At 50.8% G+C, this 17,686-nt stretch overlaps 1 protein-coding gene across 4 annotated transcripts in view; it reads right to left on the minus strand.

Annotated features, from left to right (window-relative positions):
- The window catches only part of CHD4 (chromodomain helicase DNA binding protein 4), a 112,823-nt gene that overhangs the window by 71,981 nt on the left and 23,156 nt on the right, over window positions 1-17,686 (minus strand). For all 4 annotated transcript variants that reach the window (XM_033924119.1, XM_033924117.1, XM_033924120.1 and 1 more), the window contains exon 9: window positions 16,200-16,387. In XM_033924119.1, the coding sequence (XP_033780010.1) occupies window positions 16,200-16,387 (188 nt within the window). The remainder of the gene's footprint in view (window positions 1-16,199; window positions 16,388-17,686) is intronic.

The raw sequence follows: 17,686 nt of genomic DNA on the forward strand, positions 1-17,686 counted from the left end.
AGGAACTCTCCTGGTCTCACCGCCGCAATCACCGAGCGCACCGTTTCCATTCGGAAATGGCGCACGCTGAGGAATCTGTTGACCCCTTTGAGATCCAGTACTGGTCTGAAGGACCCCCCCTTCTTTGGTACAATGAAGTACAGGGAATAGATACCGCGGCCTACCTCTTCTGGGGGCACCGGTACCACCGCCCCCAGATCGAGCAGCCCCTGCAGAGTCCTGCGGACCTCGGCTCCCTTGGCCGCACCACGGCACGGGGACACCAAGAAAGAATCTACGACGGGAGCGGCAAATTCTAATTTGTACCCTTCGCGAACAATGTCCAATACCCATTGGTCGGACGTGACTTTGGCCCACTCCGCCCGGAATGCCGAAAGCCGACCCCCTAAGGGCAGGGCGGAGGGAGCCAAGCCCCCGTCATTGTGGAGGGCGACTGGCGGGGGTACGGGCTGACTGCCCGGAAGAGGGTCTCGCCGTCCGAAAGGAACTTCTCTGCTGAAACCGAGGTCTCGAAGCAGAAAACGGGCCAGATGCAGACCTGGAAAAAGGCTTACCAGCCCTGGCCCGCCTAACATCCCGGAAACGCGGCCTAGACGATGCGGCCCTTACCGGAGGCCTAGCCCTGTCCTCCGGCAAACGCTGCGTTTTGGTATCCCCAAAATCTTTCACCAGTTTCTCCAACTCCGTTCCAAACAATAAACCCCCTTTAAATGGAAGTCTCACCAGGCGTAGCTTGGAAGCTGCATCGGCCGCCCAATGACGGAGCCACAAGGACCTGCGGGAAACCACAGACAGAGACATCTGTTTCGCAGACGCCCTAATAATATCATACAAGGAGTCCACCAAATAAGCCAAGCCGGACTCCAAATCAGCCAGTTCCGAAGGGATAGAACCTCCAGACTCCAGCAAATTATCGGTCAACCCTTGGGACCACTGCAGACAAGCTCGCGCCGCGTAAGAACTGCAGATCGCGGCCTGTAAGGTAACTGCAGCCACTTCAAAGGACATCTTTAGGGAAGCTTCAACTTTCCTATCCTGTGCATCCTTAAGTGTCACGCCCCCTTCTACCGGCAAGGTAGTTCGTTTAGTCACTGCTGCCACCAGAGCGTCCACTTTAGGCAATCTAAACCTGTCCAATTCGGTCGGAACGACCGGATACAAGAGTCTCATGGCCCTTGCCACCCGCAAACTGGCCTCCGGCGTCTCCCATTGCGCCGAGATCAGCTCCTGCATGGCCTCATGGACCGGAAAGGCCTTAGACGGCCTACGGGTACCTGCCATCAGGGGGTTACCGGACCCCGTGGCATCTTCCTGAGCAATGTTCAAACTTTGCAAAGCTTTAGTAATAAAAGAAAAAAGCTCCTCTCTATGGAACAACCGGATAGCCGTAGGGTCATCCCCCTCCCTACCCGGGATACTCTCCGCGTCCCACTCCAAGAGCTCCCCTTCCTCCAATGACTCAGGCAGGGAGAAAGGAGATCTGGGCAAAATATCCGCCGCCTCCGCAGACCCTAGCCTGCGTTTCTTAGCCCCCTGCAACTGCCCCGGGGATCCTGCTGCCCCTGCCGAGGATCTATCCTCTGTCCCCCCCCCCCCCTTAGAGGTAGAGGGTACCGCAAGGGCTTGCCCGGCCCCCAGCCCCGGCTGGGTAGGCTGCGAGCGTTGCAATTGAAATGCCTGATGGAGCAACAAAACAAACTCGGGCGAAAATGCACCCCAGCAAGGAGGCACTCCCCCGCCCTGCTCCGAGCCGAGGGGAGGGGCCGCGCCGGCCACCAGCGCTCTTGCCTGTTCCCCCGCCGCCTCACTTTTGTCCTCCGTGGCCGAGTCCTGCAGGAACCCTGCCTCGACTTCGAGCGGCGGGGACATGGCGCAAGAGTCCCGTACCCGGGACATGGCCGCCTCACAGGCCGCCAAAAACGGGTCGTCTGCCGGTGCTTCCAAGCACCCGGCCGAGCACGGCCCCGCTCGTGTTCGGCGCTTCCCGCAGCGCGAACACATCTGACCAGCCTCTTCAGCCATCCCCCCTCGGCCTGCAAAAAAGCTCCGACGCGGGGTTTTTCTTTTTTTTTTTTTTTTTTTTGAACACACGCGGCGAACGCCGCCGAAAGACGACTCCGCCCACTAATACGCCCGGCACCCGGGAAACGCGACTCCACTCAAACAAGGCAAAACTAACACTTACCCGGTCCGCCGCTTACCCCCGAAGCCAGGCCATCGTTAGTAAAACGTACTGGAAGCCGAGTTAACCACTGCCCGGCTCAGTACTAGCAGGCAGGCTGTAAATTTTTTTTTTTTTTTTTATACTGGAATGAAGCAGCCAGCCACTATCCTGCACCTGGAAAGGAACCCCTCTATCCAACGGAGGGGAGGGTGGAGCAGGGACCTGGGAGGGCCCAGGTGTACCTCCCAAAGCCGGCACCAATCAGCCAGGCACCCCCACCTACTGAAGAGAACTAGTCTCAACAGAGGAATCCTAACAGAACACCACCTCCATCTACCCTGCAGCAGGCAGAGACCCGGAGCTAGAAGGATAGCTCCAACCCTGCTGGGAGATAGAGCAAAACTGAATTAACTGAAGGAACACCAGCCTTTAAGGCCAACTGTTAATCAGTTCTCTATCTCCACCTGCTGGTCGATGTGAGCTATACCCACTAGTCTCTGGATTCATCTGCTGCTTTGCTATGGAAGGGGTAAGCCGAGCCAAAGCAGAGGAGAGCTGCGAGGAGATGATAGCCTTGAGCATATCCTCAAACATCGGCACCGAGACCATATTCGGCCCTACAGGTGCAGCAGTGCACTCCACTGGGAGTGACCTCGAGGAAGAGTATTCCCTTAAGGTGGAGGCACGCTTGGACGCCTTAGGAGGCGGTTTTGCCGAAGCGGTCCCCGCCTGGGCGGTTAAGAGGCTCCGAGGATGGCTTCTTGGGTAACTGAAGAAGGAAGAGGGGACTTACCCACAGCAGATGACTTGGAGACTGGAGGCATCGAGGACTTCGATGTCGAGGGTGATTTTCCCGGGGCCGAGGTCTTCGAGGCCAACATCGAGGCCGAGGCCGAGGTTGAGACCGGGCCCGCTGGTAGATCGGTCTCCATGGCGAAGAGCTCCGTAATCCACGCTCGATGCCGCCGGAGAGCCCGAGACTGTAGGGTAGTACAACGAGGGCAAGAGCCCGTAGGATGGTTGACCCCCAAGGCACAAGATGCACCAACGGTGCGGATCAGTGATCAAAATCACCCGACTGCACTGAGTGCACTTTTTAAACCCGGTCAATGGCCGGGACACAAGTCAAAAAGAGGGCCGAGGCCAGACGGCCACGGTAAACCAGGAGCCCCCAATTCAGCGAAAACACGAAGCAGTAGAAAAACAAGAAAAAAGAACAGCGACCCCGAAAAAGAGACAAAAAAGGCAAGATGAACGTAGAGAAGAGAGACAGGGCTTTCTGGCTGCACAGAAAACTAAGAACTGAAGACCACGAGGAGGGGATGCGCCCTCTAGTGGAGCAGGAAGGCACACGCCTGCGTGGGCAGCACTAGCAAACTTTGAGATATTCAATCAAGTTTGCTTGAAAAGCTGTCTGCGACAGGGCTCCATGGATGACATCACCCACATGTCAAGAATATGCTGCCTGCTTGTCCTGGGATAAATAACAGATTATGCCTCTTAGCGACTGAAAAGAGACTTACATGTCTTACCCTATATAGGGACTATACAACCCCAAGGTCACCAGTATTTCTATTAGATTTGGGGGGAGGGAAGACAATAAAACAAAATAAAATTCTCCTCCAGACCTTCACAGAAGATGGGAAATCCACCACTCTCACGCATGTACACTATCACAGAGACTCTGCTAGAGGAATTGGTAACTCTCCTTATAAAACAGAACTTGATCTCTTTGCAACAAACAAAAGGAACAGGAGTCTGAATTGATCTGGTAGGATTCAAAGAAAGAAAGTTAAGACAGGAGGATTCAGGTGGGAGAATCCTTTTAAAAACCATGCATATGTTGTCACTAGATATACTGCTGTTCAATAAGAATAGCCTTACTGGGTCAGACCAATGGTCCATCTAGCCTAATATCCCATCTTCACGGAGGACAATCCAACTCATAAGTACCTGGCAAAAACCCAAATAGTAGCAGTATTCCATGCTACCATCCCATATCTGTCTCAACAGCAGACTATGGACTTTTTCTCCAGGAACTTCTCCAAACCTTTTTTAAAACCAGCTACATTAACTGCTCTTACCATATCCTCTGGCAACGCATACCAGAGCTTAACTATTCTCTGAGTGAAAAAAATATTTCCTCCTATTGTTTTTAAAAGTATTACTCTAACTTCATAGAGTGTCCCCCAGTCTTTGTAAATCTTGGTGCAGTAAAAAAAAAAAGTCAATCCACTTGTACCCGTTCCACACCACTCAGGATTTTGTAGACTTCAATCATATCACTCCTCAGCAGTCTCTTTTTCAAGCTGAAGAGCCCTAACCTCTCTAATCTTTCCTCATATGAGAGGAGTTCCATCCCCTTTATCATCTTGGTTGCTCTTCTTTGAACAAAGTAATTCAGTGTCAATTCATGAGAAAAAGAAACTGAAACAGATGACAGGAGCCTATGGGAGACTTTTATAGGTTGTGAGACCTATTCCTGCATTTTGCTGGAGTTGCTGAAGTCACGGGCTTATACAAACTGGTTTCAGTTCAGATGCTGAGATGCTAACGTGTGGCATGTGAGTGTGTAAATTTCTTGCTGTGAAGTTTCTCAAGGACACCAACCAGTGCTGGAAAGACAATAAGCTATTTTACAGTGCTGAAAGAAAATGCAAGTTAGCAGGACACTCCATTTGGGAATCTAAGAACTGATAAAGTGATGCCAGGCTAATGCACTGATACTGATGTACCCGTGTGAAAAATGGAAACTTCAAAAAGAAGAAAGTTCCAGAAGCTATGCCTGTCCAGAGCCCCCCAAGGAAGAATGGAGGCCTGGACTAGGAGAGGGTTAGATAGGCAGCTGGTCTGCTCCAATAGGGTGATACATATTCACAGCCAGGGGAATGGTCTAAGACAAAGGCACTTTCTGTATAAAACCCCCATGCTTTTGCAGAGTTTTTTTGGAGAAGCTGCACCATACTTACAGAAATATGTTGGCACTGTTTGTATGAGGTTTTTTCTCTCCATTGTATATGTCCAAACTGATTTATTTCTGATTTGACACACGCTGCTATAATACTTATTACTAGAATAAAAAGTTTTTTGCTTTGGAATATACAATGTAATCTTGTGGGTTTTATTTTTGTAATGGTACTTGTATGTAATATTGTGATGGGAGGGGAGGATTTTCTATTTAATAAGAATAATTTAAATATTAGGTTTATTATATAATATTTAAAATATTATAGAATATTAATTTGTAATGAATTGTTATACTTAATGTATTATATGAGAGTTAATCAAGTGTGTATTTTTAAGTTCATATGAGTTTATTGCTTGTTGTAACATGCAAAAAAAAAAATAAAGAATTTAAAACAAAGGGTTTTATTTTTGGGTTTTTTTTTCCTTCACAACGGATCCCCAGTGAGGTAAATTAAGAAGCCTTTTACTTCAAACAAAAGGAATTTCAAATCTTGACAGAAAAGATAGAAAACCCAGAAGGAAACAGCGCCCAGAAGGACTTGGAGTATTTGGGAGCTCAGTTCATAAGAACATAAGAATAGCCTTACTGGGGGCAGAGCTTGACAAGATGGCGGCTCGCAACAGCACGCCGACATCGTAGCAGACTTTGAGTGTTTTTCCTACCCAGAGATGGTTAAAAGAAAGTCTAAGCGCCCGGGGTTACAGGGTGAACAATTACCTATAGAAGGCCCGATGGACGAGTTCGTGCAGCTAAGCCATGGGACGCAGCAGTATCTGGAGAGTAATACCTTGGCTGGAGGGGAAGCACTGGCTGAGGCGCGTCTCCCTTCCTTTGAGGGTGTCAGCCTCTCTCCGGAGGAACAGAGTCCTCCGGCTCGCCCTGATGCGGCGAAAGCGGAAACTGGTGTAGTGGGAGAGGAGCAGCCGACGCCGAGTCCTATTCAGGATGCCTTCAGGTTTCAGGTTTTTATTTATATTTGATGGATCGCTTATTCAAATTACTAAGCGATTTACAACTTCATAAAACGGGTTTCAATAAGTAAATAACAAACAAAAATCTTAGAACTAACAATTTTGAAACGATATGAAACGTAAGGATAAAGGGGTAAAGTTACATCTTCATAGCTCGGCAGGGCGAAGTTCCCGGAGCCATGTGAAAGCAGGGGGAGTGTGCAGTTCCATCTAAGCAGCCGCGAGGAGAAGAGGATCGGATAAAAGCTGTTTCAGGAATATCTGCAGCAAACGCAAGTACTTTGGCTTTACCAGGGGCAACCAGAACTGAGTTTTTGCCCTTACCTAAACCTAAAGTTTTTAATATGGAAACAATTTGGGAGGCTATTTCAAATCTCCAGTCTACCCTGGGAAACCAGATACAGCAACTCTCTCAAAATTGTACTGCGGTACTATCAGAAAATTTGGATTTGAAGAATAGAGTTTCAGTATTGGAAAATAAATCAAATGACTGTGACACCAGAATAAAATTATTGGAAGCGCAAGCACTATTTATCATTTACTATCCTGAGAAGTAATAAATTTAGATAGCTGCTGCGGTTCATAAAAAACATATCTTTATAAATCATTACACATTTACAGGGGTACCACAGAACAAAGGTCGCCCCCAACAGAACCACCTTAGGTCTCAGTATGAGAAACTGTTTCCTTCTCCTCTGTCAGACGTGAAACATCTGGGTACATTCTTATAATGTTAGACAGAAAGGGAACATCTTTATATTTGAAGGGGTAAGAACGTCTTTGGACACCGACTAGCCCGCCTGCTTCGTAGGGCTTTAAACTAGGTAAGTTGAGGGAGGGTAACCACTCTCATACTGGTGTGGTAAGTAACCATCCTGGTGGGGTAAGTTGCCACTCCATTTCTGAGTCTGAGGTAAGTACACACATTGCAAACAGTACTGTAGAAGCCACACTAACTCAAGCAGGAAAACCTCCACGGAGACCTAGCAAACATAAAGTATGGAGGGCTATGTACATTAATGCCCACAGTTTGGGCAATAAAATTCTGGAATTAGAGACAGAAATGAGAAACGCCAACCTGGATGTGGTGACGATATCCGAGACCTGGTTCACGGATTCCCATGGGTGGGATATGGCTATACTGGGATACAACTTACTTCGTCGAGACAGAGAGGGCACAACAGGAGGAGGGTTAGCACTATACTCTAAAGAGGACATCAAAGTTACCAGAATCGCAGATGTCAAGTACACCGGGGAATCCCTTTGGGTGAACCTGGCCAGGGGAAATGACAAGTGCCTGTATCTTGGTGTTGTATGCAGACCTCCAAGACAACAGGAAGACACAGACATAAAATTAATCGAAGACATAGAGACCATCACTCTGCGTGGAGACACGGTACTGTTGGGGGACTTCAATATGCCTGACACAGATTGGAACAAACTTTCTGCTACGACCAGCGGCAGCAGAAGGCTACTAACCTCTATAAGGGGAGCACAACTCAAACAGATGGTATTGGAGCCCACTAGGGATCAGGCGATACTGGACCTGGTACTCACCAACGGAGATAGTGTCATGAAAGGCATAGAGAGAGTAGAGAGGGAGAGATTCTTCAAACTTTCGAATAATAAAAGAACAAGAGGGCATTCAGAAAAGTTGAAAGGGGACAGATTCAAAATGAATGCTAGGAAGTTCTTCTTTACCCAAAGTGTGGTGGACACCTGGAATGCGTTTCCAGAGAGCGTAATATTGCAGAGTACGGTACTGGGGTACAAGAAAGGATTGGACAATTTCCTGCTGGAAAAGGGGATAGAGGATTACTGCACAGGTCCTGGACCTGTTGGACTGCCGCATGAGTGGACTGCTGGGCACGATGGACCTCAAGTCTGACCCAGCAGAGGCATTGCTTATGTTCTTATGGTAGGCGATACGTTGGCCTCCAGTGACCACAACATGGTATGGTTTCACCTCAAGAAAGGTTTCACTAGATCAAACACATCCACAAAGGTCCTCAACTTTAAGGGCACTAACTTTGAAAACATGGGAGATTTCGTCTATGAGGCGCTGCAAAACCAGGCCGCAACAGATAATGTAGAGGTAATGTGGTCAGCTCTGAAATCTACCCTACAAACCTCTATATAAAAACAGTAAGTAAACGGCAGAGAACAATAAACCTCAGTGGTTCTTTGCGGAAATCTCGGACCTCGTAAAAAAGAAGAAAGGAGAAATTAGGTTCTTACCTGCTAATTTACTTTCTTTTAGCTTCTCCAGACCAGTAGAGGTTAATCTTTACAAATGGGTATATATCCAATCATGACCAGCAGGTGGAGACTGAAAACAAAACTGTGGGACAGTATATAATATACTCCCTTCTCTATTTACTTCAGTCTGCCGAATAGCCAAGCAGAACCAAAAACTGGAAAACCGAAAGAAAACAATACTCCGAACAGGAGTAACAACTAACATACCCAAGTGCTGTTGGAAAATGCAGAGGAGAAATACCCGAAGGAAAATGTCCCCACAGCTCGCCAGCTAAGCCAGCCGAGCCACAGCCGCTGTTCTTCAATTCTCCCCGGCCCTAGAAAAATACTAGAACCCGCAGCAAAAAACAAAAACTGCCCACGAAACAGCCCCAACAACAACAACAACAACAGACAGGGTGGGGACCTCCACTGGTCTGGAGAAGCTAAAAGAAAGTAAATTAGCAGGTAAGAACCTAATTTCTCCTTCTTTAGCACTCTCCAGACCAGTAGAGGTTAATCTTTACGAATGGGACGTACCAAAGCAGTCCCTCTCACGGGCGGGACCCCCGAAGGGCCGATACCAGAACACGCTCACCGAACACCGCGTCCCGACGCGCCTGCACATCAACCCGATAATGTCTAACAAACGAATGCAAGGAGGACCAAACCGCAGCCTTACAAATATCCACTGGAGGCACGAGCGACGACTCAGCCCAAGAAGCTGCCTGACCCCGAGTGGAATGAGCCTTGAGAAACTCCGGAACAGGCTTCTGTCTCAGAAGATAAGCGGAAGCAATCGTCTCCTTGATCCAGCGCGCAATAAGGCGACGAGGACCCGCCAGAAGGACAAAGAGATGATCGGATTTCCGGAATTCCCGGGTCCGCTGCACATAAGAGCGGAGGACCCGACCGACATCCAACTTGCGCAGCTGCCGTTGCTCAGAAGAGCCCTCCCGACTACCCAAGACCGGGAGGACCACCGATTGATTGACATGAAAAGGAGAAACTACTTTCGGCAGAAAAGAAGGAACAGGCCGCAAGACAACCCGCTCCCTAGAAAACTCCAAGAAGGGAGCCCTACAAGAGAAAGCCTGTAGCTCAGAAACACGCCTAGCGGAAGTAATGGCCACCAAAAAGACCGCCTTCAGAGTAAGGTCCTTCAAAGAACAGCCATCCAACAGCTCGAAAGGCGGGCGCAACAAAACAGAGAGAACCAGATTGAGATCCCAAGAGGGAACAAAGGGCCATAGGGGAGGCCTGAGCAACTTGGCCGCCCGCAAAAAGCGAATCACATCAGGAATGGCCGACAAACGCTGACCTGTCACCAACCCTCGAAAAGCCGACAGGGCTGCAAGTTGAACCCGGAGAGAAGACCAAGCCAGGCCTCTATCCAGGCCATCCTGCAAGAACTCTAGAATGTTAGGCAGGGAAGCGCGAAAAGAGACCACTCCCCGCGCCCGGTACCACCCCTCAAAGAGACGCCAAACCCGCACATAAGCCTGAGAGGTAGAAAGCCTCCGGGACCCCAAGAGTGTAGAGATCACCTTATCTGAATATCCCTTCTTACTAAGGCGACCCCTTTCAAGAGCCAAGCCGTAAGACAGAAGGGAGACGGGTCGAACATGGGAATTGGACCCTGCGTCAGAAGATCGTCCAAGAGAGGCAGAGGAAGAGGATCCGCCACCAGATGCCTCACCAGATCCGCATACCACGGACGTCAAGGCCAATCCGGAGCCACCAGAACCACCACACCCGGATGGTGAACAATGCGAAGAAGTACTCTGCCCACCAAAGGCCAAGGAGGGAACACATACAACAGCCCCTCCGTTGGCCACGGTTGGACCAGAGCATCCAGACCCTCGGCCAGACTGTCCCTGCGACGACTGAAGAAGCGGGGCACTTTGGCGTTGCCACTCGTGGCCATCAGGTCCATCAGGGGCTGCCCCCAAGCCTGCACTATCAACTGAAACGCCACGGCGCCGAGACACCACTCTCCTGGATCTAGGAAGTGACGACTGAGGAAGTCCGCCTGAACATTTCCTACCCTGGCTATGTGAGAGGCCGAGAGGTCCAGAAGATGGGACTCCGCCCAAACCATGAGCCGAGCCGCCTCCTGCGCCACCTGAGTGCTCTTGGTGCCCCCCTGACGATTGACATAAGCCACCGCCGTGGCATTGTCTGACAGGACTCTGACCGACTTGCCCAACAAAAGGGAGCGGAAAGCTAACAGCGCCAGACGGACCGCTCTGGTCTCCAACACGTTGATCGACCAGGAGGCCTCCTCCGTGGACCAGGTGCCCTGAGCTGAGTGACCCAAACACTGAGCCCCCCAACCGAGGAGACTCGCATCCGTAAGGAGCACCGTCCACTGCGGGAGATCCAGACCCACCCCCTGAACCAGGTGAGGGGTCCGGAGCCACCAACGCAGACTGCAGCGCGCCATGCCTCGCAGGGGGACAGGAACATCCAAACCGAGACTCTGGGGAGACCACCTCCGGAGCAGAGCATACTGAAGAGGAAGCATGTGGGCCCGCGCCCACCTCACCACATCCAGGGACGCCGCAATCGACCCCAAGACTTGGAGGAAATCTCGCGCCCGAGGACACCGGGACGCCAAAAGCAGGCGAATCTGAGATTGCAATTTGCTCACCCGGGCCTCTGGAAGGAAGACCTTCCCCAAGAAGGTGTCGAACAGAACCTCAAGGTACTCCAGACGCTGAGCCGGGACCAACCGGCTCTTGGAAAGGTTGACCACCCAGCCCAGCGACCGGAGAAACTCCACCACCCGAGCCGTAACCCGGGAGCTCTCCTGCAACGACTTTGCCCAAATCAAACAGTCGTCCAGGTAGGGGTGTACCAGAATGCCCTCCGACCGCAAGGCCGCCGCGACAACCACCATCACCTTGGTGAACGTCCAGGGAGCCGTGGCCAGACCAAAGAGAAGCGCACAGAACTGATAGTGCCGACCCAAGATCGCAAAGCGAAGGAAGCGCTGATGAGAGGCCCGAATGGGAACATGCAAGTAGGCCTCCGTCAGATCGAGAGAAGTGAGAAACTCCCCCGGCTGAACCGCCAGAATGACCAACCGCAGAGTTTCCATGCGAAAGGAGTGAATCTTGAGAGCCCTGTTGACCCCTTTCAAATCCAGGATGGCCCGAAAGGTCCCCTCCTTCTTGGGCACCACAAAGTAAATGGAGTACCTGCCGGTGCCCCACTCCGGAGGGGGCACTGGAACAACTGCCTTGAGATCTAGCAAGCGCTGAAGGGTCTGGCAAAAAGCCTGCGTCTTCCAAGGAGTCTGACATGGAGAGGCTAGGAAAAGGTCCGGCAGAGAGCGGGCGAACTCCAGGGCATAACCGTCCCGCACCACCTCCAGGACCCACTGATCGGACGTGATCTCGGCCCATTTGGGGAAAAATTTGCGCAGCCGGGCCCCCACCGGAACCAAAGGGGGCGCCGGCAAGGAGTCATTGTGCAGGACGGGAAGCGGGGGAACCAGCGGAGGGATTCCCTGCCCCCCGACGGGCCCCCCGAAAGGGCTGCATGCGCTGGAAGAACCGACCCCGGGAAAATCCCGGAGACTGGAAAGAAGCAGCCCCACGCCCAGGGCGACACTTGCGAAAATCCCGCAAACGCCCCCAGGCCGCACCCCCCCGAGACGCCGGGCGGGCACGGTCCTCCGGCAGACGGGGAACTTTCGAGTCCGACAGAGTCTGAATCAACTTATCCAAGTCCTCTCCAAACAAAAACGACCCCCGAAAGGGAAATTTAGTAAGCTTAGCTTTGGACGCAGCATCCGCCGCCCAAGCGCGCAGCCACAACACACGCCTTGCGGCCACGCCAAAAGCCATAGACTTAGCCGATATCCGCACCAAGTCATATAGAGCATCTGAGAGGAATGAGGCCGCCATCTCAATCTTCGCAACCTCCTGATCCACCAGAGACCAGTCGTCAGACTCTCGATCCAAGACCCGCTCCGCCCACCGAAACACGGCGCGAGCGACCAGTCCCCCACAAATAGCCGCCTGGACCCCAAAGGCAGAGACCTGAAAATTTTGCTTAAGGATGCTCTCCAATTTGCGCTCCTCAGGGTCCCGCAAGGCAGAACCGCCCTCAACAGGCACGGTATGCCGCTTGGAAATTGCCGAGACCACCGCATCCACGACTGGCGAAGCTAACGTAGCCCGATCCCCTTCAGGAATGGGATACAGGCGAGCCATGCTGCGCGCCAGCCGAAACGGCGTCTCCGGCGTTTTCCACTGCTCCAGAATAATATCCCGAATATCCTGATGCATAGGAAAAGAGCGGGAAACGGAACGGATCCCCCGTAACAGGGGGTCCCCCACACGCGGAGTCTCCGGCGGCGCGTCCTCAAAACGCAAAACCGAAGAAACCTGTTGAATAAGGTCAGGCAGCTCATCTTTCTGAAAAAGGCGCACCACGGACGCCTCGTCACTGGAGAACGGGAAATCCGACAACCCGCCGCCAGCTTCCGTCCCCTCCAGAGAGTCCTGGAACTCCTCAGAAGGGTCCAGGTCCTCCTCCAGACCGACCCGTTCCTCCGACCACAAATTCTCGTCCCACGACACCCGCGGACGCTTGGACAAGGGAGGCGGCGGAGGGGACGTCACGCCAGACGAAAGAGGCAAAGCCGCAGGGAGCGCGGAGGAAAACCCACCCCCCGAAACCCCCTGGGCGCAACCGGGACCCCCAGCCGCCTGAAAATAGGCTCTGCATAAAGAAAAGAAAAATTCAGGAGAAAAACCCCCCGAGGGTCCCAAGGGACTCCCTACCACAGCAGGGGACCCAGCAGAACCTTGCCCCTGCATAGTCAAAACAGGGGGAAGGTCACCTGAGGTGGAAGACAAAATGGAGGGGCCAGACAGAGAAGATGGCGGTTTTCCCGCCAAAAAAGCTCCCTCCATAGCCTGAAGCGGCTGAGAAACCTGAATAGTCTCAGCCGCTAAAGCAGGCAAGCCGGCATCAGCTGTCAAAATATCAGCTGAGAGGGAATCCTCTAAAACCCGACCGTCGGCGGTTTGGGGAATCCCTCCGTGGGCGGACGGAGAAGACCGGGCTTCCCCACCGTTCCCTGCCGACTCGCGAGGCACCATCGGCGGGGAGCTCTGGGCGCCTGCAGCCGCTGCCGACGGAGCTCCTCCACCGCACCGGCCTGAACACCGCTTGCACAGGCCGGCCGCGAGTGCCTCGCGTCTGGAGCACAATGAGCACTTTTTCCCTTTAGAAGTGCTCAGTGCTCCATACGCGACCTAGCTGCAAAAAAGTGCCGGTTAGTTGAAAAAATACAGTAAAATACAGTTTTCTTAAAGGGATACAACCCTCCAGACCAGCACTACCTCAGGATTTTTTTTTTTTTTTTTTTTACAGAACAGACTCCACAGGCTCTCGAAGCAATATGCCTTGCTTGATTTAGGGGGCAAGGCTTACTGCTGAGGCTCCTCTAAAAAAATGTGGGGAGGTGGAGGAAGTGGGGGGAGGGACCCCGCTCGTGACCCGCCGGGTTTGACACCCCCGAGGTCGGACGAACCCCCAAACAGAGTCCGTCCAAGCTCCGTCCGGCTAAAAACAGGGACAATAAACCCCCTAAACAAATTCCAACAGCCCTACCAAGGGAGATGGGTACAGATCACTCAACACCTGCTGGAGACTGAAAGAAGACTGAGGGAAATAGAGAGGAGGGGCTAGGATATACTGTCCCAAAGTTTTGTTTTCAGTCTCCACCTGCTGGTCATGATTAGATATATACCCATTCGTAAAGTTAACCTCTACTGGTCTGGAGAGTGCTAAAGAAAGAGCATTTATCTCCTACAAACAATCGGAAAAACTAGAAGCAAAAGAAGACTATCTGGCCAAGTCTAGAGCTGTCAAAACAGCAGTCAGAGAGGCCAAACTCCAAATGGAAGAGAATCTAGCAAAGAACATTAAAAAGGGGGATAAATCCGTCTTCAGGTATATTAGTGACAGAAAAAGAAACACAGATGGGATAGTGCGCCTTAGGAAACCAGACGGGAATTATGTAGAATCGGACTCCGGTAAAGCCGAACTACTAAATGAATACTTCTGCTCAGTCTTTACCTGCGAGGCGCCGGGATCCAGTCCTCAGTTGCAGACAAGTGAAAGCTCGGAAGACCCATTTTGAAATTTTGAGTTTAAGTCCAGCAGCGTCTACTATGACCTATCAAGGCTCAACTTGAACAAAGCCATGGAACCAGACAAACTACATCCCAGGGTGCTTAGGGAGTAGACAGATGTCCTGGCGGAACTGTTATTCGCGCTCTTCAATCTTTCCCTAAGTACAAGAAGAGTCCCTTTGGACTGGAAACATCATTCCACTCCACAAAAAGGGTTACAGGACGGAGGCTGCAAATTACAGACCGGTAAGTCTCACACCGATAGTAAGTAAACTTATGGAAACACTAATCAAACACAAATTAGATACGATCCTGAAAGATGAGTATCTACGAGATCCCCATCAACATGGATTCACAAAGGGAAGGTCCTGCCAATCCAATCTAATCAGTTTCTTTGACTGGGTAACGAAAAAGCTGAATATGGGAGAGTCCCTGGACGTCATGTACTTGGACTTCAGTAAGGCTTTTGATAGTGTCCCACACCGCAGGTTATTGAGCAAGATGAGTTCATTGGGATTGGGAGAAACATTGACTGCATGGGTTAAAGACTGGCTCAGAGGTAGACTTCAGAGGGTGGTGGTAAATGGTACTCTCTCCGAAACGTCCGAAGTGATCAGTGGAGTGCCGCAGGGCTTGGTCTTGGGTCCGATCCTATTTAATATCTTTGTAAGGGACCTGGCTCAGGGGCTTCGAGGTAAAATTACATTATTCGCCGATGACGCTAAACTATGCAACATAGTAGGCAAAAGCACATTGCCCGACAGTATGGCGCAGGACCTACTCTTACTGGAACATTGGTCCACAACTTGGCAACTAGGTTTTAATGCCAAAAAGTGTAAGGTCATGCACCTTGGCAGCAGAAATCCATGCAGAACTTATGGTGAGACCTTAGCAAGAAATGCAGCAGAACGGGACTTAGGTGTGATCATTAGTGAAGATATGAAGACTGCCAATCAAGTGGAGAAAGCTTTATCCAAGGCTAGACAAATGATGGGTTGTATCCGAAGAAGTTTCGTCAGCCGAAAGCCCGAAGTTATAATGCCGTTGTACAGATCCATGGCGAGACCTCATCTGGAATATTGTGTACAATTCTGGAGGCCACATTATCAAAAAGTTGTGCTGAGAGTTGAGTCGGTTCAGCGAATGGCCACCAGGATGGTCTCAGGACTCAAGGATCTCCCGTATGAGGAACGGCTAGGTGAGTTACAGTTATATTCACTCGAAGAACACAGAGAGGGGAGACACGATTGAGACGTTCAAATATGTCACAGGCCGTATTGAGGTAGAAGAAGATATCTTGTTCCTTAAAGGACCTATGGTAACAAGAGGGCACCCGTTGAAAATCAGGGGTGGGAGATTTCATAGCAACACCAGGAAGTATTTCTTCACCAAAAGGGTGGTTGATCATTGGAATGATCTTCCATTGCAGGTAATCGAGGCCAGCAGCATGCTAGATTTTAAGAAAAAATGGGATAAGCATGTGGGATCACTTCAAGGAAGAACTTAGGGTGGAAGGTCATTAGAGTGGGCAGACTTGATGGGCCGTGGCCCTTTTCTGCCATCATATTCTATGTTTCTATACCAGTCTAGAGAGTTGCTAAAGAATGGCTGTTATTTTGGTAAGTGCGCAGAATTTTAATACTTAACACTGCACGTTCCCATAAGTAGACAGGACAGACACACTGCCCCTCCCAGGTACTCACACAGTGGGGGCAGCTCCACTTGCCCTCAGGGGCTTTCTCCATGTCCGGATCTAGGCAAACCATATGGTATGCACGAGGACAGGTATCACAGAGGATGATCTCGCCACCCTGCTGGCAGACTTCACAGTAATCCTGGTGATCCGTCTCATATCCATCCACTGGGGTCACTGCTGATGTATCCTCATCACCTGTATAAACAGAAAAGGACAGGCTTTTGTGAGAAATGTCAATGATGGAAAATTATGATCTTAACTGCTAGTTTTCTTTCCTCAAGTCCAACCAGGCTGGTTCAGAACATATCTGACTCTTCCACTCCACCTCCAGCAAAACCTAATAACTGCCTGCTAATGAATTTGGGGGAAATCAAGAGAATCCTACGTTTTGCCATTAGTTTAGACACAATTTCATGCAGATACTAGATTTTGCCACTATAAGAACTGAGGCCTAGATTCTTAAAAAACTGTGGGCTGCTATCAATAGCCATTCTGGTAGCGAATTAAAAAAAGTGAGTCATTCTCCAAAAAACGCTCATGCAAATGAGGTTGGCGGAGAGTAGCGAAGACTCACTAAATTTGCATGTGCCTGTCACTGGTGATAGCTAGGGCAAATGCACAGAATAAACAAAAAAAAAAAGGAAGAACCCCCCCCCCCCCAACAACAGCAGGAGAGATGTCCAATCTCTCCAGTCATAGGTCTCTCCAGCTGTAGGAGGGACCTCCTCCCCCCACCAGCAGCGGGAGAGATACCCACTCTCTCCTGCCGCCATGCAAACCAACCCCCCAGCAGTTGGAAAGATGCCCATTCTCTCCTGCTGCCGCACAACACCCTGCCCAGACCCTTTTCCCCCTTACCTCGAATTAGTTGGCTGACTGGATGAAAGCCTACTCCCTGCAGCCAGCTGGCCTGACTTTTCAAACTGGGTCTTGCCCTCCCCGGTGCCTGAGGCTCTGAAGGGAGTAGGCATCCCTCTGGTCAGCCAACTAATTCAAGGTAAGGGGGAGAGGGGTCCGAGGCAGGGGGGTGGTATTGTGCAGCAGCAGGATAGAATGGGCTGGGGGGGGTTCATGTGGCGGCGAGAGAGAGTGGGCATCTCTCCCGCTGCTGGGAAGGGGGGGTCAGTTTGCTTTTTAGCAGTCTCCAACACTGCCATGCCAGGTTTTTAAACAGTGCTGTCACTGTACTGGCACCCCTGGATCAGTTGCTGATTTTTGTCGCCAAAAGCTGATGCTACTCTTAGAAAATGGTTCGACAATGTTAGGAATCCACCGGAGTGCTCATTTCAATGCTGAAGAGCCCATTTGCATGTCAGTGTCGGAGACTGCTAGAAATCTCACTAAAGATGGAGATAAGCCGTTTTGATAATCTGCCACTAAAATGCCAGCAGGCTAAACCGTTTAGCAATGGCCTTAAAGTTTTGAGAATATAGGCCTGAATGTTTTTTCTTTTACCAACTTCTACTCATCATTGCATTATGCAAAACCAGCACA

Source organism: Geotrypetes seraphini, chromosome 16, assembly GCF_902459505.1.
Source record: "Geotrypetes seraphini chromosome 16, aGeoSer1.1, whole genome shotgun sequence".
Lineage (NCBI taxonomy): Eukaryota > Metazoa > Chordata > Amphibia > Gymnophiona > Dermophiidae > Geotrypetes > Geotrypetes seraphini.